Source organism: Mastomys coucha, unplaced genomic scaffold (genome assembly GCF_008632895.1).
Source record: "Mastomys coucha isolate ucsf_1 unplaced genomic scaffold, UCSF_Mcou_1 pScaffold22, whole genome shotgun sequence".
NCBI classification, from domain to species: Eukaryota; Metazoa; Chordata; class Mammalia; order Rodentia; family Muridae; genus Mastomys; species Mastomys coucha.
In genome coordinates, this window is record NW_022196905.1 from 59,479,222 (window position 1) to 59,501,081 (window position 21,860).

At 48.0% G+C, this 21,860-nt stretch overlaps 1 protein-coding gene across 15 annotated transcripts in view; it reads right to left on the bottom strand.

Annotated features, from left to right (window-relative positions):
* Positions 1-2,277: 2,277 nt before the first annotated feature.
* Positions 2,278-21,860, bottom strand: part of Apbb2 (amyloid beta precursor protein binding family B member 2) — a 337,969-nt gene continuing 318,386 nt past the window's right edge. For 5 of the 15 annotated variants that reach the window (XM_031342495.1, XM_031342490.1, XM_031342491.1 and 2 more), the window contains 6 exons: positions 18,476-18,481; positions 9,190-9,304; positions 8,021-8,108; positions 6,417-6,500; positions 4,228-4,343; positions 2,283-2,716 (listed from right to left, as the gene is read on the bottom strand). In XM_031342495.1, coding sequence (XP_031198355.1) covers positions 2,480-2,716; positions 4,228-4,343; positions 6,417-6,500; positions 8,021-8,108; positions 9,190-9,304; positions 18,476-18,481 — 646 coding nt within the window. In that variant the 3' untranslated portion in view covers positions 2,283-2,479. Of the gene's footprint in view, positions 2,717-4,227; positions 4,344-6,416; positions 6,501-8,020; positions 8,109-9,189; positions 9,305-18,475; positions 18,482-21,860 lie in introns of all 15 variants that reach the window. The other 10 variants (XM_031342504.1, XM_031342499.1, XM_031342498.1 and 7 more) reach the window with 7 other exon arrangements.

A 21,860-nucleotide genomic window follows, 5' to 3' on the forward strand; every position in this document is an offset into this window, starting at 1 on the left:
AATGCCCCCTTTCTTCCTTGGCTGCTTGAGAACTGGCGCTGTGATGAATGCCTCTAGATACCTGACCAGCTGCCTACTTCAGAGGAAACAAATGGCCGTCCATATCCTCCCCGCTGGGAAGGCAATGGTAACTAAAACAGGAATTTAGGAAAAGCAGCCAAATGTACAAAACGTACAAAAGCACACCAGATGTCGCTTCAGTATCTGGATTCGGAACTCACTCTGGGGGCAGCGCAGAGACTGGCTTTGGAACCATGTATGATTCCTTGGACTATGCAAGGAGAAATGAGCCCAGACACAGCCTTGGAAGACACCAAGAAAAGAGCGAGGGGAGTGGGAGATGAGAGCGAAGCAGGGGGCACCTCAAAGGCCAGCAGCAGTGGCAGCGGAGGCGAGAGGAGGAAAGGCTCTGAGGTAAGGGGTCTGCCAGGGTGGTGCAAACCTTTATGGAAAGGACAGGAAAATTGCAATAAACCTTAAAAAAAAACACCCCCCCCCCCAAATACACTGTAGGCGACAGGTAATTTTCAATGCCACTATGCTCTCATGGGATCACAGTGTCTTTGATATGGTCTGTCATTCACGTAAATGTCACTATGGGGTTTATGATATTATGATGTGGATTCCCTTAGCGCAAGAAAGTGTGCGATTGTCCCCATCCTAAAATAACCAAGCTCACAGACTAGCCAGTGTTGTTTCTTAGACAACCCTTGACCGACGTTGTTTTGTTTTGTTTTGTTTTTCGATACAGCGTTTCTCTGTATAGCCCTGGCTGTCCTGGCACTCACTCTATAGACCAGGGTGGCCTCGAACCCAGAAATCCACCTGCCTCTGCCTCCCAAGTGCTGGGATTAAAGGCAGGTGCCACCACTGCCCAGCTTGACTGACGTTCTTAGCGCCCATTTTCAGAGCACTTCTCTCTCTGTCTAATCTCTTCTCGGTCTATCGAGGTCTCCTCCTTCCACATTCCTGTGGGATTTTTGGATTTCGAGTCTCTCCTACGTATCTGAGCTCCCTGATTCAGGGGTAACACTTGGTCTTTCTAGGGTCTGTGCAGCCCATGGGCACAGCAGAGGGAACTCCACCACCTCCACGTCAGGAAGTGCTCCATCAGATCACTGCCTCCTGCTGATGATCATTCTTGTCTCTTTAGTCTACACTGGCTGATCACTACGCCTCAAGCTATTATTTAAACCCACCCTCAGTAAGAAAGATCATCAGAAAGATGGATGCTCATCCCTTTTAATGGACTACTATTTTAAAACCCAAATATGGTAGCACATGCTTATAGTCCCATTGCCTGGAAGGCTGAAGCATTGGATTGCTGAGTTTGAAGCCAGTCTAGGCTACACAGCGAGTTCCAGGCCAGCCTGGCTACCGTGAGACTTTATCTCAAAACACCAAACCCAAACCCCGAAAGCTCCAAAAGCAAGACATTGCCAATTCCTATTTCACAGTCTTTCCTGAAGAGAGTCTAACTTCGGCAGTCTTCCATTGTCACGAGATGGTTTCCTGGGCTCAGGCTCCGGTGCCTGCCTTTGCTCTGACCTTTTTTTCAGGGCATGCCATGAAAGGTACCCAGAGTACATCGGCTCAATGAAGAGATGTTTTAGTCTTAATCAGATTCACTGTGAAGTACCCTAGCCCAGCAGCATGGGGCTGACTCGATTTGCCACTTACCGATGTTATGCCTAGTCTCTTACCTCACAAATAAAACAAAACCAACTACTGGATAGGGTTGTTATAAAAATTAAGAGGGAAATAATAAATAGAATAGATCATAATATTGATGTGCTGAAAACAACCACGGGAAATAATAACAACTTTTAGTTATTATTTTTTAAATTCTGAGTTGGAGATAGGCTCTGATAACTCACCCATGACTGGCATTTCTTGGTCACATACTAAAATTAATTCGAAGTCCAGTACAGGTGACCCTTAAATCTTACTGGTTCTTTATAGGGCCTGCCTCCTGAGATGCTGGTCATTAGGAATTCTGCCCACAAAAGTGAGAGTGCTATAAAGTCCATACAGTGCATAAAGTGCTATTATAAAGGGCTTTAGGAATTACACTTTAATCCTCTTAAATGAGGGTTTCTGCTCTAACTCACAGCATGGAGAACAGGCAGGGTAGGTGTAGGCAGCCGCTTGGACGATAAAATCCAAGATGGCGCCAGTTCTCGATACATTGTAGCGGTAAATGGTTCCACTGCGCATGCACCAAAACCCTAGCAGGTGCATGCTAATGAGGTGATAGCGGGGGACCAATCCAGGAGGACTTGAGAGCTCGGGCTCGGGTATAAAAGCAGCGTTCGCTGGGCAGCCGGGGCCATTCCACAGAAGCAAGAAACCTGAGAGAGCTGTAACACCAAGAAACCTGAGAGAGCTGTAACACCAAGAAACCTGAAAGAGCTGCAACAAAAAGGAATTCCTGAGTAAACCGCGTGAGAAGGAGCCTCGGTGTTGTCATTGCTGCTGGTCAGTGAAGCGCGGGACAGGTAGGGTGGGTTTCTACATACAGGATGGGCTCACTCACCATGCAGGCAGCCTGGACAGCTTCCGACACATTGGCTGCATTAGGCTCACACCAGAACACATGGCACTCAAAGCGCTGGTTCCCAGTGTCCATGATGAAGGCAAATGTATGGACGTCCTTCCCGACGCCCATGAAGGACAGAAACCGCACTCGACACTCCACCAAGACTTCCTCTTCATTCTGTGAGAGACATCGTTCAGCACTTGTGCACTAGATCTAGGAGGCCAGACAGCTGTTGGCAAAAACTTTCCACCTCGAACACTCATCGAGAGCCCAGCCCGGTAGGACCTGCATCTTAGCAGAAAGGTGAATCTTGGCTTAAGTGGCCAGAGAAGCCACCACTGCCATGGGTGTCTCCTGCTATCTGATCTCACTGTGAGTGACACTGCTGTTGGGGAATGGGATGGGAGTTCATCCAGCATATCCCACATCCCCACATCTTCTTCACTATGGGAGGAATGGAACACCCGCTGTCATGTAGACTTCTACAAACTGCACAATGCAGGTCACCCAGTGGCTCAAGACCTCTTTGTCTAGGCAAACCTTGAGGACCCAGGAGAAAAGGACTCTCAAGTCTCTCTCCATAGGCTTTTTTTACTCAAGCAAAACAGTGCACCAAATCACGTCTAACATTGTGGAAGACAAAATGCTGCCTAATCAACACATCTGTCTAATCACCCCACCTTCTACTTCCCCACACACAAGGCGGGATAAAGATGCGTGTGGAATTCATTTGATAGCTGACACCCACTGCAACAGCCACCGGCAATTTGTGAGTTAGTAAGCAGAGCCAGAATACCGGCTTTCAAATCATAACATCCTCACTTGTTAAATATTCAGGGATGAGACACATTTCATAGGCGGACTGCTCTGGTGGGAGAGGTCAGGAGGTTTGGGAAAGAAATGCAGGACTCGGAATTTGGGAGATGGACCGAGGACAAAGGGATGTGAGAGAGAGCAGCAGTAGCCAGGACACTGTAGTGGGAGAGGACACAGCAACATGCTGTAGGAGGGATACCATCCAGCATGAGCGGAGAGGCAGGCAGGCTCGGAAGAATTCTGCCTACTGCTATGGGGTGAAGTGGTTCTGTCGATGTCTCATTGGTGGCAGAAGCCAGGAGGATACGCTTATGACCCGGGGCCTTCCCACAGTGCTTCATGCATTTGTAAAGTAGGCCCGAGTCAGACTGCCTGGCTTTAAAGCTTGGTTCCGTGCCTCCAACTTGATCTTAGGCAAATGAATTTGTCACCATGCTAGGATAATCCGGGTTGAGGCTAATGTTGGCCTGTCAGCATGACCAATGACCTCTTCTCCATAACTTAGAAGTCATTGGGCTACCCTACCAGAACCAACATTTGCACCCAGCCCCAGACAGCATATGGCCCAATCCACACGGGACCCCGAATAACAAAACCCAAATCCACAGTAAGCCATGGCTGGTGCTACATTATTATCTCGAACAATATCAGCCTCTGGGGCAAATGAGGAAGGCAGGATTGGGGCATCAGGAAGGCACAATTAGATACAGACAAAGCCTTGAATCTTCCATAAACATAGGCCACTTGAATCACATGGCAGTACAAACCCTAAGAGGTCTAGCTTTGACTCAGTTTCTGAGTCTTATGAATGGGCATTGTATCCAAAACTACTCTGTAGCCCAGGCAAGCCTGTCCCTTCTCTAGCTCCCCACCTTTTCACTGATAACTGTCACAGTGGCATCTGCCACGTTCATGTTCACTGAAGGCCAGTCCTCCTTGCTGGATGACGTCATAAGATTTTCTATAGCACTGTTCAGGGTGTCCATGCCTGCAGACAGAAAGGATGATTCAAAATCCACTCTCTAATACAGGTCTAGTCGCTCAGCAGCAGCCACATGCAGGCCGTCCCTGGTATCAGGCCACTTACCACTTTATTCTCATTTGCTCAGAAGAAAAAAAGCCAGCTTTTCTAATAGAGAGTCATGAGCATCTCCAGGGACCCAGGGCATGTGTATGTACGTGCATATACGTGGGGGGCAGGGCATGGGTGTGTGAGTGTTTCAGCGAACCCTGTCTGTGAGACCATGACACCCCAACCTCAAACCTGCTCCAAAGGTTCCCCTACTTCATGATGTTGCTTTTGAGAGCCATGGGATGGAGAACCAACAGAAGCCAGCATCTACCAGGGTGCTGAATCCTCCTTCATCAAATTTGACATGAAAACAAATTAAATCTGTTTATTGTGTGGTGTGTGTGTGTAGGGGGTGGAGTACATGACATAGCATGCATATGTATGTCAGAGGACAACTTTTGAGAGTCAGTTCTCTCCTTCTACCATTTGGGGTCTGAGGGCTGAACTCATTCTGGCAGGCTTGGCAGCAAGCCCCTTCACCCACTTAGCTTATCTTGTCTGCCCAGAAGTAACAAGCTTATTGGGATGTGTAAGTCATATGGAGTTCACTCTTTTTAAGGTATACACCCCACTCAATGGTGTTCAATAATTCAGTGCAGTCATCAGATCAACTTTAGAATATTTTCATCAGCCCTGTAAACTTTAGGGACCACTCTCCATGTTCCCCATAGCCCAATCTCAAAGCAATGCCTTACTATTTCTAGGGACATGCCTAGCATCTTAGCATTTCACATTAAGAAGCCCCTACAGGGGAATTATTATTATTATTTTTTTGTTTTTGTTTTTTTGAGACAGGGTTTCTCTGTATAGCCCTGGCTGTCCTGGTACTCACTCTGTAGACCAGGCTGGCCTCGAACTCAGAAATCTGCCTGTCTCTGCCTTCCCAAGTGCTGGGATTAAAGGCATGCGCCACCACTGCCTGGCCCAAATGACTTTTTTTTTTTAAAGGGTGACTTATTTGATTTATCTCAACGTTTTCAAGGGTCATGCATGCTGTGGCATGTTTCAGTAATTTTAAATCTTTTTTTTTTAAAAAGATTTGTTTATTTATTATATGTAAGTACACTGCCGCTGTCTTCAGACACACCAGAAGAGGGTGTCAGATCTCATTACAGATGGTTGTGAGCCACCATGTGGTTGTTAGGAATTGAACTCAGGACCTCTGGAAGAGCAGATGGTGCTCTTAACCACTGAGCCATCTCTCCAGCCCCCTTAACCTTTTTTTTTTTTATCTTGCCATATAAAACTTTCCATTCTCTGAAAGTATTAATGAATTTGTCCATCAGTCAGGCAATGGGCATTGGGAGGGTCTTTACTTTCCAGATTGTCACGAATAATGCTACTATAATGTTTTCAGGGGATGATGCTTCTACTTTTCATGGGTAGGCGAAGAACTGCTGGGTCAAAGGCTATGACCTTTAACCCTTTGAGGAACTGTCGGGCTGCTTCTCAGAGATCCTTTTGCCTTATCCCCAGTGGAGCTCAGGGCTCTGCTTTCTCCATGGCTTCCTCCAGGTAGGTAGACACTACAGCTCCCAGCCTCGTTGTAAGCTTGAGCAAATGGAGCAGCTCGGTTCCTGCCACCGGGATGGGACCTGAACCCTGGAGATACTACTTCTGAGTCCTAGCTTATAGACACGGGGGTTCCACTAGGTTTTCCTTCCTGTCCCTAGTTAGATGGAGGCAGGAGCCTGGTCCAAAGCTGGAAGGACGGCAAGGCACTCTACAGCCCTAGGCTGCTTACCTCTGGAATGCTGGGAAAACAGGAAACTCGAATCAGTCCCCTTAGAGTTGCTATGTATGCTGGGATCGCATGTCAAGTCAGGCTAGCTTTTCCTCCATTATCCATGTGATCAGGACAATTATGTGTCCAGATGGTGATACCACAGAGGCATGAATCCAGACATGGAGAGGAAGGATACAATAGCCTCGACCTCGTGGGAGAACAAATGCCTCTCATATCTGGAAGGCTTGCAGAGATTTACCTACCGACAGGTCTGTCTACAGGTAACATGCCCAGGTACTGCACGTGGAACTTCTGCACCAGCTCCGTCTTTGGTGTTGGAAAATCTACTACAGGGAACAAAAGCAGTGTGTTTCTCAGTAGCTCAGGAGACAGTGAAAACCAGCCATGCGTTTGGCATCTGCACTCCCAGATGGCCACCCAGACCAAGATGTCTTATTCCCAGACGTTCTGTAAGGACAGCATTTCTCAACTCCAGATGGAGGGGTTCTGTCAGTCTAAACCCTACTGACCTCTCTCGTTCACAGTGAAATGCTTCCGAAGCAAAGATCAGGTATGGTAAGTCTTTCCTGTGCTAAGAAACAGCCTTTTGTGCCCTGTTTGATAGGTGTGTCTGGTGCCCAAAGAAAGTTTAACCACAAAGGGTACAATCAAAGACATGTGAGAAATAATGTACTGCCCCCCCCAACCCAGGTATGAACTTACATATTTTTAAACTAGTGAGTCCTTACCCCGGGGCTATACATGAGTTAAAAAAGAAAAAACAAATAACAAAAAAACCTCTGTTGACAATAGTCTTTAATTTGTTCAGCAGAAACACAAAACAAGTGCCCTTTGTGTTTAACACTACTGACAAAAGTGACTCTGTCCCTGGGAGGGACTGGGGCACACACTCAGCTTCCCCTCTGCCACCTAGAAAGGTTCTCATCTTGTAGCACCCAGGCTGGCTCCTGCTCCTGCTTCAAGCTCCCAAATTCTAGAGAATGGATTCTAGGTTGGGGGCCACCATGCCCAATTTGAAGGCATATTTTCATTTTATACGTATGAAATATTTGCTAGTTTGCATCTGTGACTGTGGAGGCCAGATGAGGGCAATAGATACCCTACATATAGAGCTCCAGGAGAGAGCCACGTGGGTGCTGAGAATGGAAGCTAGGTATTCTGTAAGAGTAGCTGGAGCCATCTCTTCAGCCCTTGAAACACCAATGAAGTTGCACAACTTTGCTGTCTTGCCAGGCTAGCCAAAGCTGCAGAGGAAGAGAAGGAAGTGGAGGAGGAGGAGGAGAAGGAGGACGAGGAGGGAGGGAAGGAGGAGGAAGAGGAGGAAGTAGAAGAGAAGGAGGAGGAGGAAATAGAAGAGGAGGAAGTGAAGGAGGAGAAGGAGGAGGAGGGAAGGAAGGAGGAAGTAGAGGAAGAGGAGGAGGAAGTAGAGGAGGAAGAGGAGGAAGTGGAGGAGGAGGAAGAGAAAGCGGAGGAGGAGAAGGAGGAGGGAAGGAGGAAGTAGAGGAAGGAGGAGGAAGTAGAGGAGGAAGAGAAGGAGGAAGTGGAGGAGGAGGAAATAAAGGAGGAGAAGGAGGAGGAGGGAGGGAAGGAGGAGGAAGTAGAGGAGGAGGAGAGAGGGAAGGAGGAGGAGGAAGTAGAGGAGGAGGAGGAAGTAGAGGAGGAAGAGGAGGAGGAGGAGGAGGAGGAAGAGAAAGTAGAGGAGAAGAAGGAGGAGGAGGAAGAGGAGGAGGAGGAACTGGAGGAGAAGAAGGAGGAGGAGGAAGAGAAGGAGGATGGGGGAGATGGGGAGGGGGAAGGGGAGGAGGAAGAGGCAGCCACAATCCAGTCACAATTACTGTAGACATACCTTGCAAAGGGACATCGAGACTCATATTGGTCCTCTCCTGTAAAGAGCTGCAGGCCAGGGCTTTGGCATTCTTCCTCTCAGCCATAATCTAGACATCAAATGAAAGTGCAGCTTGGGTTCACGGTTACAGATCCCATGTCACCAGCTAGCTCTGCCACGATGGCATGGCATTGGAGCTGATTCCACTGGAATTTAAATCAGTGTTGCTTCCTTCCTGCCTTCTTTCCCTGCCAGCCTCTGCATCATACATTACCTGTCACTTCACCCGCCTCCCTTCTCAGGAAACAGAGCATCTCTTTAGAGCAACAGTCCTCATAAGTGCTTTAGAATTCCCTTCTGCCGAGAGCAGCCCAGCATGTGCCTTGTGGGGACACCTGGATCTTCTGGCCCCTGTGCTCAGGGAGCAGAGAGTGACACACCTTCCTGCTGCTGCCCCATGTCGACTTTTCATACCCTTTCCAGGGCTCTGGAGTCAGTGTATGGTTCAAATCCCACCACTGCTCCTACTGGCTGTGACCTTGCATAAGTAAGCTTCCCTTCTTGGTCTTACTCCCTTCACTGAATTTACGTTGAAGCTCAGTTGTGTGGATTAAATGAGTGTGAAATGAATCTGGAAGGCTCAGAAATGTCAGCCGCTATCCTCATTATTCTCCGAGTCTTCCGGGCAGTCTCTCTTCCGTGAGGGACACTAATGGTCACCATGTGCAGACACCACACTCTTTGCTCTTGTTCTCTACCAGAGAGTTATACAGTGGTGTGGACTTGGGAATTGAAAGAAGCCCGGTCACCAGTTGCCCTACAAGTAACTCACTTTCAATCCCAGCCCAAGATTTTTATTGCAAGGCTGGAAAGTCATTTCTCTAGGTATGCAACCTAGAAGTGCTCTGGCATACAGAGGAGGAAAGCATAAGTAACCAGCAAATACCCCGCCGTCTTGTGAGTGACTTGGGCATCTGAGGATGTAAGTGGTTAACCCTAATGGATCTGTTACCGATGCCCTGGACTTCGAAGGACCACTACACATTCATGACACGGCTGAGCACCACCTGCCTGCTTCTTCCTGAACTTGACTTCCCAGGCAGCTCTCCTGCCCTCCTGATTGTCTTATCTGCTCAGGCAGTAAGAAGAAACAGGGAGGTAGACTCTGCCCGTGCCCTGACCCATCTTACCTTGGAACAGATTTCGTGGAGACTTGTGGCAATGGCTTTTGCTGGTGTGTCACATCGAAACACATGGCATTTCAGAATCCTCGTGTCTTTGTCTCTCGCCACATAAGCAAAGTCCCTAGGCAAAGAAAATTCACCAGGTTATTAGGAAAGGGAGCCTAGAGAACCAACACGTTCTCTAGTTGTGAATGTTAACTGAGCTCATGGCCAGCATGTCAGTGGTGAACTGTGGATGCAGGTTAAAAACAGAACCCAAGACTTCAGCAGCTATGGACGGCAGAAGCAGAGTTCGGTGGCTGTTAAGGATAGGCAGCTGCATGACATGACAGTGTCTTCTAAACCTAGGCTCTTGAACTTTAGGGTAGAGGACAATGCAGAGAGAACACGGAATTCTGCAGAAAGCGTCTGTCACAGATAGGATGGTGAGACAATGAACACAGAACTGCGAAGATGTGAACTGCAGAATGATACAACGGCAAATGGCTCAGCAGCAGAAGTGTAACAATGGGCGGTGATGTGTGCACGTATGCATGTGTACCCGGAGGATGCCTGAGAACGCTGATGGGCTATCAGAGGGAACACCAGAGCACACAGATCCTGTGGCTGGAATACTATCAAAGGCACATGACTCTGCTGAATAGCCATACATCAGCCCCGGGGGCCAGGCTGGCCTCCTGTGTTATATATCTGGTTAGTTCCAGCAAGTGGCCCATGCCAGGCGTGTGTATGTTTTTACTGATACCCACTGTGACATTACGTGGCTTCAAAAGAGCCATGCCACACCATTAAGTTTCTTGTTGCTATTAATGGAGGTAGTGGTCCTCCAGAGTGGGAGTAAAACGGCTCACTGTAATAGCCCAGGCTGGCCCTAGAACTCCAATCCTCTTGTCTAATTTCTCAAGTTCTGAGGCTGTAGGCACGAGCTACCCCACAGAGCAGTTGAATTTATTTTTATATTACTTGTCTTCTCTAGTTTTTTAAATTTTGAAAGATATATTCTATATTTTAATTATATATATTGTGTAGGTATGTACATGTGTGCGCAGGTGCCCCCTGAGGCCAGAGGCATCAGAGCTCCCTGAAGCTGGAGTTGCAGCTGTTGTGAGGCGGGTGCTAGGAACCTAGCTCAGGTCAGTAAGAGCAGCATGCATACACTCTTAACTGCTGAGTCACCTTCCTCGGCCCCTATTCGTGGGTTTTTGACATATGTTCTTGTGATGTGGCCCAGGTTGGCCACAAAATAATAGCAGTTATTTTGCTTCTACCTCCCCAAGTGCTGGTATGAAAGGTGTGAGCTACCCTGCAGGTTAAATTACTTTTCTTAATATAAGAACTGGTGGGCTGGCAAGATGGCTCAGTGGGTAAGACCTTTGCTCTCTTCCAAAGGTCCTGAGTTCAAATCCTAGCAAACACATGGTGGCTCACAATCATCCATAATGAGATCTGACACCCTCTTCTAGTGCGTCTGAAGTCAGCTACAGTCTACTTATGCATAATAATAAATAAATCTTTGGGCCAGAGTGAGTGAGTGGGGGTAGGGGAGACCTGAACGAGCAGGGCTGACCGGAGTGAGCAGAGGTCCTAAAAATTCAATTCCCAACAACCACATGAAGGCTCACAACCACAAAATGTATACTCACATACATAAAATAAATCTTAAAAAAAAAAAAAAAAAAAAAGAACTAGTGCTGTTTTCGTAGCTGACCTCATGAAGCTCTAGCCAGAAATGTGGGACGAGGGTGAAGGAAGGAGATGAGCTAGAAGGATTGGCAAGAGAAGCCTGCCTTCTTGCTTGTGTGCCACCGGAAGCCTTGGAGTTGGCTCCAGGCTAGGCAATCCCTGCCTACCTCACAGGTTCTACCCTCACCTGCCTCAGCATCTGTCCTAAGTGCCTGCTGCTCCTTCCGTGATTCCCCATGCTGGAATCACATGTCCCCTAGTCTCCCAGCCAGAGTCCTGTGCCTGATGTCAATATTATGGCCTAGCTCACCACCTGGACATCTCCTGAATCCCTTGCTCCCTTTCTGGCTTCGTCGGTCTAGCAAGTTCTTATCCCTGCCTGTGTTTACCCTGTCTCAGCAGTGCCCCCTCCAGGTTCCCTGTGTAGACTGCAGTTGCCAATAAACCTGCGTGTTTGTGAAGCTCTGTGAAGATGCCTTGTGCCTTATTCCCAATGCCTCCTCTCTGCCTGACAGTAACAGGAATTTGTAATGTTTATGAACTGAAGCACACGCCTGTTGGGAATGGTGGTGTTTACCTGGAGGTGGGAATGGATACTGTGGCACTGGGTGAAGGACAGGTCTAGCAGAAAAAGTTATAGATTTGCAGAGGTAGGGAGACTTTTGAGAGGCAAACATTGTCTTTCTCCACATGTTCCAAAGCCTTCACATCCTAGTCTCAAGCGCTATAAAGGAGACACACGACCTAAAAAAAGCAACCGTTCCCTTCTGGAGACTGCTCAAGGGAAGCCTTGTACTTGGCTGCCTCCCCAAGCTCCTGCATCCCCCAGATGGTTGGTACAGTAAGGCACACAATGTCTCACAACCCTTTTCCTTCCAACTCCCAGGTCTGGCTGCTGTGTTTCCGAGGCCCAATCTCTCCAGATGCCCTGGAGTCATGCACAGAAGGTGCAAGCATCCTTGTCTGGATTTTAAGAGATGTGGAATGACTGTGCCATCTTTTCCACATCATTCCTTCTCTCAGGGTCTCCCCCCTTTGTCTGCTGAAGAAAAGGGTCCCCATGATTCCGTGTTGTTGAATCATCCCTCATTGTCCAGGGCTTACCCATCTACTCAGTACAGCCTTCCTGAGGCCTGCCTGGGCCCTACAAGGGACCCTCTCTTCTGTAGAAATGCATAGTTCCTTCTGTGCCCTCTCTAAGGCACAGGAAGGAACAGCTGGTAGCTTGTCAGATGCAGGCAAACCAGCTTCAGATTCACTCCTGTTTCTGCTTAGCAAACATCCCTAACCCCAAATCCTCAAGCCAAAGCTTTGTGGGTGTTGACAAGTAGAAAAATCTACATCATCAAACTTTTTCCTCCCTTTGGAGACAGGGTTTCTCTGTGTAGCCCTGGCTGTCTTGGAACTCACTGAGTAGACCAGGTTGGCCTCGAACTCACAGAGATCCACCTGCCGCTCCCTCCCATGTGCTCGGATTAAAAGTGTGTGCCACCACTGCCCAGCTGTGAAACTTTCTGAATGAAGTTATTAAAATGGTGTTAGAGTTGCCTTCAGCTTATGTGAACAAGGTGTACTTAAGTAGAAATAATCGTCATATTGAGTTGTGGGTCCCATCTCATCAAGTAGATGCAAACATTCCAAACCCACAAATCCTTCTGGCCTTAGAGAAGCATCTTAGACCCGTGTGACCCCAGACCTAGATATTAATCCCATCTTTATGTGTGGGTAGAGACATTTATTTCTAAGACCCAGCCTCCCCTCCCTGCTGAATGATGGCTGGCAGGAAGCATGCTATCCCAAGGTTACTAGGGAGGATGGACACACCTGGACCACTAACCACTAGATCAGTTCTCCTGAGCATGAGCTTTGTGCTGTCTGTGCCTTTATGTGTAACCTCACAGGTATAATTAAAAAAAAATCATTATTATTAATCTTCACTTCCTTTCAGCTCAGGGGAGGGTGACGAACGCCTCAGGGCTATTATCTGGAATCTACATTTTCCCAAAGGAAAAGGTTGCAGCCTTGGGTTTTATTGGGGAGGGCTTCTCACGGATCTTGAGCAGCCTATCTCTTCCTATTTCTCCCTAGATAGATAAGAGACAGCAGAAATTTCCCAGCGAGAGCCATGTGTGAGAGCGTTCACTGACCCCGAGGAGGCTTCAACGGCCTCCCCTGTACCTCTTTCTGTAGAGTAAGGAGGTCTGCATGCCTCTAACTTTATTCCACTATATATCCTGCATCACCCTAAAACAGCTGTTAGTTTCGTCCCCAGCACAGAGGTCTGCTGAGGTGACAGGGTTTGTCCCTCAGACCTGGAGCATTAATCAACAGTGAGTCCAGATACCTCTTCTTTACAGGTTGTTCTAGAAGCTGTGTTTTTAGTATCCCTCTTCCAGAAAGGGGCTGCTGCGGCAGATACAGCAATGGCTTCCCTTGTTCCCCAAAGATGCTCTTGTCCTGATTCAAAGGCTCCGTAAGATGTACCAACTCGGGGATCTGGAGATTTGCCTGTATCTCTGGGTTCAGAGAAATCCCAAGGGAAGGGAGGCACTTTCTGCCTTAGACATGAAAGGGCAGGACCAGGGCCACGGGAGAGGGGCACAGGTAAGGACAAGCACATGTCCTTTCCTGGAATGACAGCCCATCACGTCTGTAAAGCCCACTGTAGACCTCTAGTACTCTGAGAGAAGAGATCTGTTACTTTAAGCCACTTATGCTTGTGGTAATTTGTTACAGTAGCAATAGGAAACGATGCAGCTACCCTAGGACTTTCCGCAAATTGTAGTATGGCGTTCTTTTTATTTTTTGAAATAGTCCATTCGCTTCCACAGTTTCCTTCTGTGTGTCTGCCATGGTGCATCAATGATACAAACACAGACAGACAAGGTTCCAGCCGGGAAGCCCAGTGGCAAATGTCATACACTGGTCAGAGACACGCGAGCTGTGTCCTTATACCCTCTCCAGGGTAAAAAAAGGTGAAGAAGGCTCAAGTGAAGCTCAAATGACTACAGACAAAGACAGGAGGGAGCAGAGCACCCGGGTGTCTGGAAGAGCCCCCTGGTTATCCGCTGCACTCAGCAGGGGATGTAGTGTTGCTGTGGCTGTAAGAATCCTGTCCCAGGACTCCATGATCCGCACATTCCTCAAGGGGCACCTAGCCTTGAACCGAAGGCCAGTATTCAAGCTTAGTATTCTTACTAGTGTCCAGACATGTGTCATGTGCTTCAAAACATTTGTTCTGATGGTGGATGCTGAGTTTGAGGTACTTAGAGGGCAACAGAGGGGAGGGCCACCGACATGGATACTTGGTCTTTGAGGTCTGGGAGGGACACAGACCTGAGAGCCAGTTGACGTCAGCGGAGCAGCTAAGTGTAGAGAATACAGAAGCAAAACAAGGCGTGAGGTTCAAGGAAAGACATCAAAAGGCTCAGTGCAGAAACCTCTAAAGAGAATGCGGGGAAAGAGAGTTAGGGAGGAGGGAGGCCCAAGGTGAGGCTGGGGGGCATTCCCAGCCCTGAGGGCCCGAGCAGTAGGAGACAGGCACAGGGGAACCTGGCAGAGTGACCTTGGCCTCCTGGACCCTGACCCTAGAGAGAGGAATTTAGGATCCTGGTTAAAACAAAACTGATCCCTTATTTACTTTTTAAAAGATCACTTTTCTCTTTGGAACTTAGCAAATGCATATGAAAGCAGACAAGAAACTCCCACGCCTGACTACTCGACTTCCACAGTCATCAAAATGGCACCAACTAGCATGGTATAAAATTTGACTGCCCCTGCCAGGACCATGATGCCATAGGCCATTACGCTTATACCTTGGATTCTTCCATGTCTTCTAGTGATCTTCCTGCATTCTGAGGAAACAAAGAAACCATTTTGTATATATCCCTCCATGGTCAGAGGACTCCTGGAAGTTGGGCAAACGACCCTTCTGGTGCCTGGCCCATGAACTCAGGAGACCACTAGGGCCCATGTGCCTATCAGGTGTCACGTCCCAGTTGGTCAGCAATAGCTTGGGGAGTGGGGTATACAGCTGGCCTATGACATAGGGGTCCCTATGGCTCAGACACTGTGGGATAGGTAGCTGGCTGGTCTGCAGTAGGGACATTACAAGAGCCACTAAAGAGTCTATGTGTACTAGCTTCCACAGTAGTGGTGTATTTCTAGAGACAGGCTCCTCTACTGCCTCATGGTGGTTGGGCGTGTCACACAGCTAAGCATTTTCCAGGGACTCAGCCATTCATACATAAAAACTACAACACTCGTCTAAATGGACCCCAGACCGCAGTCACAACATGGCTTCAGTTTTCCCACCCATTCTTCTAGATAGCTAACTGTCCAAGTTGTTCTGCTTGATGACCCTTTGTTCCAGCTCACACCCTGTACAAGGCTGCAGTAGGGGCTGTCTGTCAAAGCAGGTGTGGGCCAGGCCACTGTGCTCAGACTCCTACTCCATTTCTTTCTTGCCACCCTGGGAGCTGTGGAGTTTTGCTCTATAGAGCAGGGAGTGGGAGGCTTGCAGCTGCAACCTCGGGTCTCCTCCTCAGACCCCGGCGGACGTCACTGACAGGACTCAAGTCTCTAGCAGTTTGATTACTGAACCCGTGTGCTTCCAAATCCTTTCTTCCTGTCCTTTTGCTGTTCTCTCCTGTAATTATTCCCCTAGAGGACCAGCCTCAGGTTCTGCCAGAGAGAAAAATGTCAGCGCGGAGACATTCTTTGACAGCCTCAAATTTCTTAATGGCAAAGTGAAGAACCAAAGATTGCTTTCATTATTCTCTGCTCCTCCACAGCATCACGATCACCCTACAGGGGCTTGCTCACTCAGTCTTCATGGAATGAACGGATAAACAATTCTTTATTCAAAGGGCTGCTATTAAAAACAGCCTCTCGCTCACTCTGTCAGTCTCTCCGGCAACTCTCTCAGGGTGTGTGGAAATTACTTACGTATTTTTTCTCTCTGCCAAATGAACTGGAGGCGTCTAAAGACCTCTTAGCTGCTACATACATTAACTGTCCCTGCTATAGTAACCCCGACAAGTGATACCCAGAGAGAAACCTCATTTCCTTGTGGAACCAGCCTGCCTTGTTGTTGTGAGGTTTCCAGTGGCTGAATGAAAAAATAGTATGTGTGTATGCATGTATACATACATACATATATATGTGCACACATTCGTACATATAGTGTGTTTCTCTAATGAGAAGCTGCAACCTCCTTCCTTGTACTTTTTGCTGGTTGAATTGGCTTTACTTTCTGGGGAGACCCAGAACATGATGACCTCGTCAGCTACACTGATGGCCATGTCATGCCTCTTGAGCTTTCTCCTTCTTTCTTCCATTTACTGTCTCACCAAACCTCCTCTACTGGCACCTCTTACCTCCACAGCCTAGAGGACATCTTTCATTTAGTAATTCATATTTGTTCAGGTAGGATGCATATTTTTATGCAGAGACATTGTGAAGGCTGGCCTGTGACAGACACTTGCTAAGTGGTAGTTACCATTGTGAATGAGGAGAAAGCAAAGAAAAGCCTGCTCTGAATCACAGCCTCCGCACCATGAAGGATGCTGTGGTGGTTTGAATATGCTTGGCCCAGGGAACTGCACTATTAGGGGGATGTGGCCTTGTTGGAGTAGGTGTGTCACTGTGGGGTGAGCCTTGAGGCCCTCCTACTAGCTGCCTGAGGATCTAGAAAAAGGGAAAACAGAAGTCATATGGTACTAGATGAAGATGTAGAACTCTCAGCTCCTTCTCCAGCACCATGTCTGCCTGCATGCTGCCATGCTTCCTGCCATGATGATAATGGACTGAACCTCTGAACCTGTAAGCCAGCCACAATTAAATGCTCTGCCTTATAAAAGTTGCCTTGGGCATGGTGTCTCTTCTCAACCCTAACTAAGAAAGATGTTTTACTCAATCCTGTATCAACTGGATGATGTGAAAACTTCCTAAATCACCCACAGTTACCCTTCCCTGCAGCCCACCATTTTGTGGAAGCTACAAGTGTCCTGCAGAGGGTAAGCTGAGGCCACAATCAGGAGGAGACCTAGCACCTTTGGAGGAAGATTTCTCTCCCCTTTGCTTCACATATGGAGTTGAGCACAGGAATTTGGAATTTAGAAAGTGGCACGCATCAAAACACAGACGGTGCTGACAGGAATCTAAATCTGGCCACGAATACCTCTAGGACCTAGGAGACAAATGGATCCTGTTTCCAGGACTGACTGCTCTTATTTTCAGATTAGACTTGGGGTGGGAGGTATAGGAGACGGAGACGGGGACATGAGAAACTTCACTGCCCTAGATGGCCGGTCGAGAGCAACTGCCTGCTGCCTGTCTCGGGCGGCATTTTTCTGTTTCGTCATACCCAACATCAACCATACCATGCGTGTGTATCTAGGATCTCATCAAGCTTGGGTTCCAACTTGGCAAACTTCTGTCTCCTTCTGCTTCATCTAAGAAGAGGCTGAATTCTGAAAGGAGCAGCCCGACACCTCGCTACCTGCGGTGAACACATTCTGTACAGCCAGGGCCTCTCTGGGAACGTTCTTGAGAGGGGGACTGGGTAAACAGCAGGCCTGAATTCTACCATCTGCCAGGAGTGAGGAGGCCTGAACAGAAGGCGGAGCGTTCTCTAGTGTGCACTCTCCCTGTTAATATTCAGAACAGCTGTCACAGCTGTCTCCTAGTAAGGAGACCTGGACGCAGAGGGAAGGAGGAAGGGAAGGAGGAAGGGAAGGAGGAAGGGAAGGGCTGGCAAATGTCTGGACACTTCCCTACTGTGGATTCCTATAGGAGCTGTGGTGCGCAGAGGTAAGAAAGCTTATACCCTATGCTCAGGCCCAAGGTGAGGAGAACTTCTCTTAGTCATATCTTCTGTTAGTCCCATCTCCAGCCACTGGGCAAGACAGAAAAATGGTTTCTAGCTACAATAGGGAGTGTAGATAGGAGGGAGCCCAAAGCAAAGAGGAGCTCATCCCTGGGTCTGTCTCTTCACTATGGCTGGCACTTCTGACAATGTCCTTCATATATATATATATATATCCATTCCATCAATTTGGAGGCTGACATTCAGAGCATTTGAAACTGTATAAGCACCATGAATTTCATGGGTATGTCCTCTCCATGGATAACATCCTTCAAGGAAGACAAGAGAGTTCCCTGGCTGTGCTGTGGTAAGAACTGATACTGAAATTGACTGAATTCTGGCTAGCCACCCAGGAAAATTAAGAGAACACATCAAAGTTCCAAACTGTCAATCTTCAAGGTATATCACAGGTCCAATGTGACATGGAGACCCAAACACATCGGTCACATTTCCTCCCCAGCATGCTGAGTCATTTGTTCAGCCATTGGTGAGAGAGACCCGAGACCTGGCAGGATGGCCGTTTAGTCTTGGTCACTCAGCCGAACACCTTCCCCAAATAGGACCACACACAGAAGTAGGTTAGGGGCCCAGGTGCAAATGATGAGAAGAGGTTAAGCAAGACAAAGGTCTGCCTTGAGAGGCAGGGAAGCTGTGAGGATGGGGATGGAATGGAAGAAGCGGTGAGTTCTGCCAGACACATGAGATGCCAGGGAAGGGGAAAAGTGAGAAATCGCCGGTTACCTCTCTCTGAATCCGGGAAGGCATGAGGGAAGAGCAGAAACAGCAGGTTAGCATCCGTACTGTATCCAGTCTACAACGCGGCTCTCAGCGCCGGCATCCCACTGTGGTTCCCAACTTTGCAGCCATGAATAGCATTTCTGTGCTTATTTTAGCCGAACCCTATCACCCAGAAGGGTGTATTTCGAGCCACACTACGATGAAGCCAAGAGTTGCCAGCTGAATTTGCAGAGGCAACAGATCAGCCGGGGGAGGTAACCAAGCTTAAAATATCACAGTCAAGTATAGGAGACTGTTTGTAGGAAACACTGGCGGGGAACTTATCTTCAGTCTCCAGCCCCAGCCTCAGCTTCACACACACACATACACACACACACACACACACACCACAACCACGACCACCAAGCATACAGAAACAATCAAGCATATGCAGCCTTACCTGCTTCACGGCCCCTGGACATTCTATTAGAGCTGCGGCCCTAATACCCAGGAGCTTTAACAAAGCCCTTAGCGGACAACGGGGAGGCACATAGGACAGAAGTAGGAAAGGAAGGGGTAGGAGATGAAGACTTCAAGGGTGCAGATCCAGAGCAGTGCCAAGAAGGGGTTTTGGTACAGAGAAGTGCCGGGGAAGAAAGGAAAGGGGTGCAGAGAGGAGCTAGGAGTACTCGGGGGTTGTGTGTGGGGGGGACATGAGCAAGCTTTGAGTTTCATGCTCAGAGCTACCCAGTGTTGCCAGGTGACCCCAGAGATGAGCCCTTTATCCCTTTCTGTTTGGTCAGAGGCATTACAATTACAAAAGCGCCCAGATGAAATGTCCTCTAAGTGACCCAGGGGTTCTGTAGAGTAACAGTCCAAGGAGGAGGCAGAGCACCAGGACAGCTAAGCCTTGAGAAGAGAGGCACTTCACAGGGACCTGCTCTCTCCCACATACCGCCCTGGCCAGAGAAGCTGCTGACACTTAGACCAGCTGAGGGTGACAGTTAATACGTAATCAAGTATGTCACCAGATGGCAGACTGGAAGGATGGAGGGAGCCATCACACTCCAGCTCAGAACAATACTTGTGGTATAGTCCCAAAAGAAGGCAGGAGTGTGTGTGCCACAAACCTATGCAGAAGCTACGACATCTCAAATGAAAAGCCACGAAATTACAGAGCTTAGAGTACATTTAAAATTTACACTGTAAAAAGCTGCAGTAGGCCAGGTAGTAACAGAGCACACCTTTGATCCCAGGATTTGGGAGGCAGAGGCAGGTGAGTCCCCGAGTCTTAGGCCAACCTGCTCCACAGAGTGAGTTCCAGGACAGCCAAGGCTACACAGAGAAACCCTGTCTCAACAAACCAAACCAAACTATACCAAGCTAAAACAAAACCAAAAACAACAAAACAAAATCAAACAAATCAAAAAGGCTGAAATAGCATAGCATAGCACCCAGCTATCACCTGAAGAAGGAGGTCATGGAGGATATTTGTGTGAATATTATACAGCACGCACAAATGAATTTTATACACCTACCTCCATATTCAGGGAAAATCGTTGAGACTGCATGGGCCAAGTTCCAGCACTGGTGACACCTCTAATTTTTTTTTTAAAGATTTATTTATTTATTTTATGTATATGGGTACACTGTAGCTGTACAGATGGTTGTGAGCCTCCATATGGTTGTTGGGAATTGAATTTTTAGGACCTCTGCTCACTCCAGTCAGCCCCACTCGCTCTGGTCAACCCTGTTTGCTCAGTCCCTGTTTGCTCCAGACCAGATATTTATTTATTATCATAAATAGGTACACTGTAGCTGTCTTCAGACAGCACCAGAAGAGGACATCCGATCCCATTATGGGTGGTTGTACACCACCATGTGGTTGCTGGGATCCGAACTCAGGACCTTCAGAAGAGCAGTCAGTGCTCTTACCTGTGGAGACATCTCGCCAGCCCGACACCTCTAATGTTTACGATTACAATAACACACCCTATCCACTGAGCTCTGGGGTCACATGGTTTGTGCTGGCCCTACCAGCAGCCTGACAAGGTCGTTAGTATGGCATTCATGGACATAGGAGAAAACAGGGTTAAAGAGTTTGAGGAACTTGGCCAAGTCATACAGCCGATCCATGGTGAAGACAGGGTTTGTGATTGCCAAGTCTGTCTTGGTTCTGTCTCTCAGGTGACAAACCCACAGAGCTTAAGGCAGAGCCAAAGGGTTTGGCAAGGAGACCTGGGTTCTTGGGGGCTCAGGGAGCTCAAGTTTTCAGGAGAGACTCTCTCTCTTATTTATTTATTTATTTATTTATTATGGTTTTTTGAGCTAGGGTTCCTCTGTATAGCCCTGGCTGTCCTAGAACTCACTCTGTAGACCAGGCTGGCCTCAAACTCAGAGATCCACCTGACTTTTTAGAGACAGGGTTCAGAATCTTCCACGATGGAGCTTATCTTCTCATTGTCAATTCATCAGGCTCTCCCAGTGAGCCAGGCTCACAGTACTAGAAGATAGCCTCCTGACCTAGGTCACCCATCAGTGAAGAGGGGACAGAGACACTAGCTCAGAGGTGAGATTAAATGAGATGGCATTTAACCAAGATGCAATGACCTGCAGTTTTGGGAGTCATGTAATGGGTTCCTGTCTCACATAGGCTGGTGTGGGCAGCGTTTGACCTGGAGGGCCTGTTTGGAGGTTCTAGCAGCGGACCATAGCCATGGATTGGAGGATGGTCTTTCTATGCGGAAGAAGGTCATCTTCAATGGCGCATGCAGCTTTGGAAGGGAACGTGTGGGACAGTAAGGGAGTGGGAGGACATTTGTCTAGCCAGCCAGATCAGCTGACTCAACCATGGCAATCAGTGAGATGACAGATGTCACAGCCATATTGCCCTCATATCTAAAGGTGGCTTCTGAGGGACACTGTCTCTCATGGGAAGGCATTCACCCAGGAAGGGAATGTTTCTTACACTCACTGCTTGGTCTTGTACACTCTCCTCACCCTACTACCAAAGGCAAGTGTTAGAAGTAACTTTTTGTAAGTCAGTGACCCTATGGAGTCTCAGGTTTCCCACCTCAGACAAAATAGGCTCTTAGAATGTTCCTTCATTTAACAACAATAATAATGATAATGATAATAATGATAATAATAATGATAATAAATGTCCTTTAGGAAGAATGTGCGAGTGGTGTTTCTATGATTCCCTCTTGATTTACAGCAAGAGCTTTTGATTTCTCATTCCTCCGAAATGCCTCAGTCTAGCATGTGACAACACCTTTGCCCAACAGTGGTGTTAGCACCAGGACATCCAAAGCCTGTGTTGATGCATGGGCGGGTCCACAGACCTGTTGCCAGGGCAACAGTCACCATATTCCCAGAATCTGTTGGGCTCACCTCCCACCTTTACCTG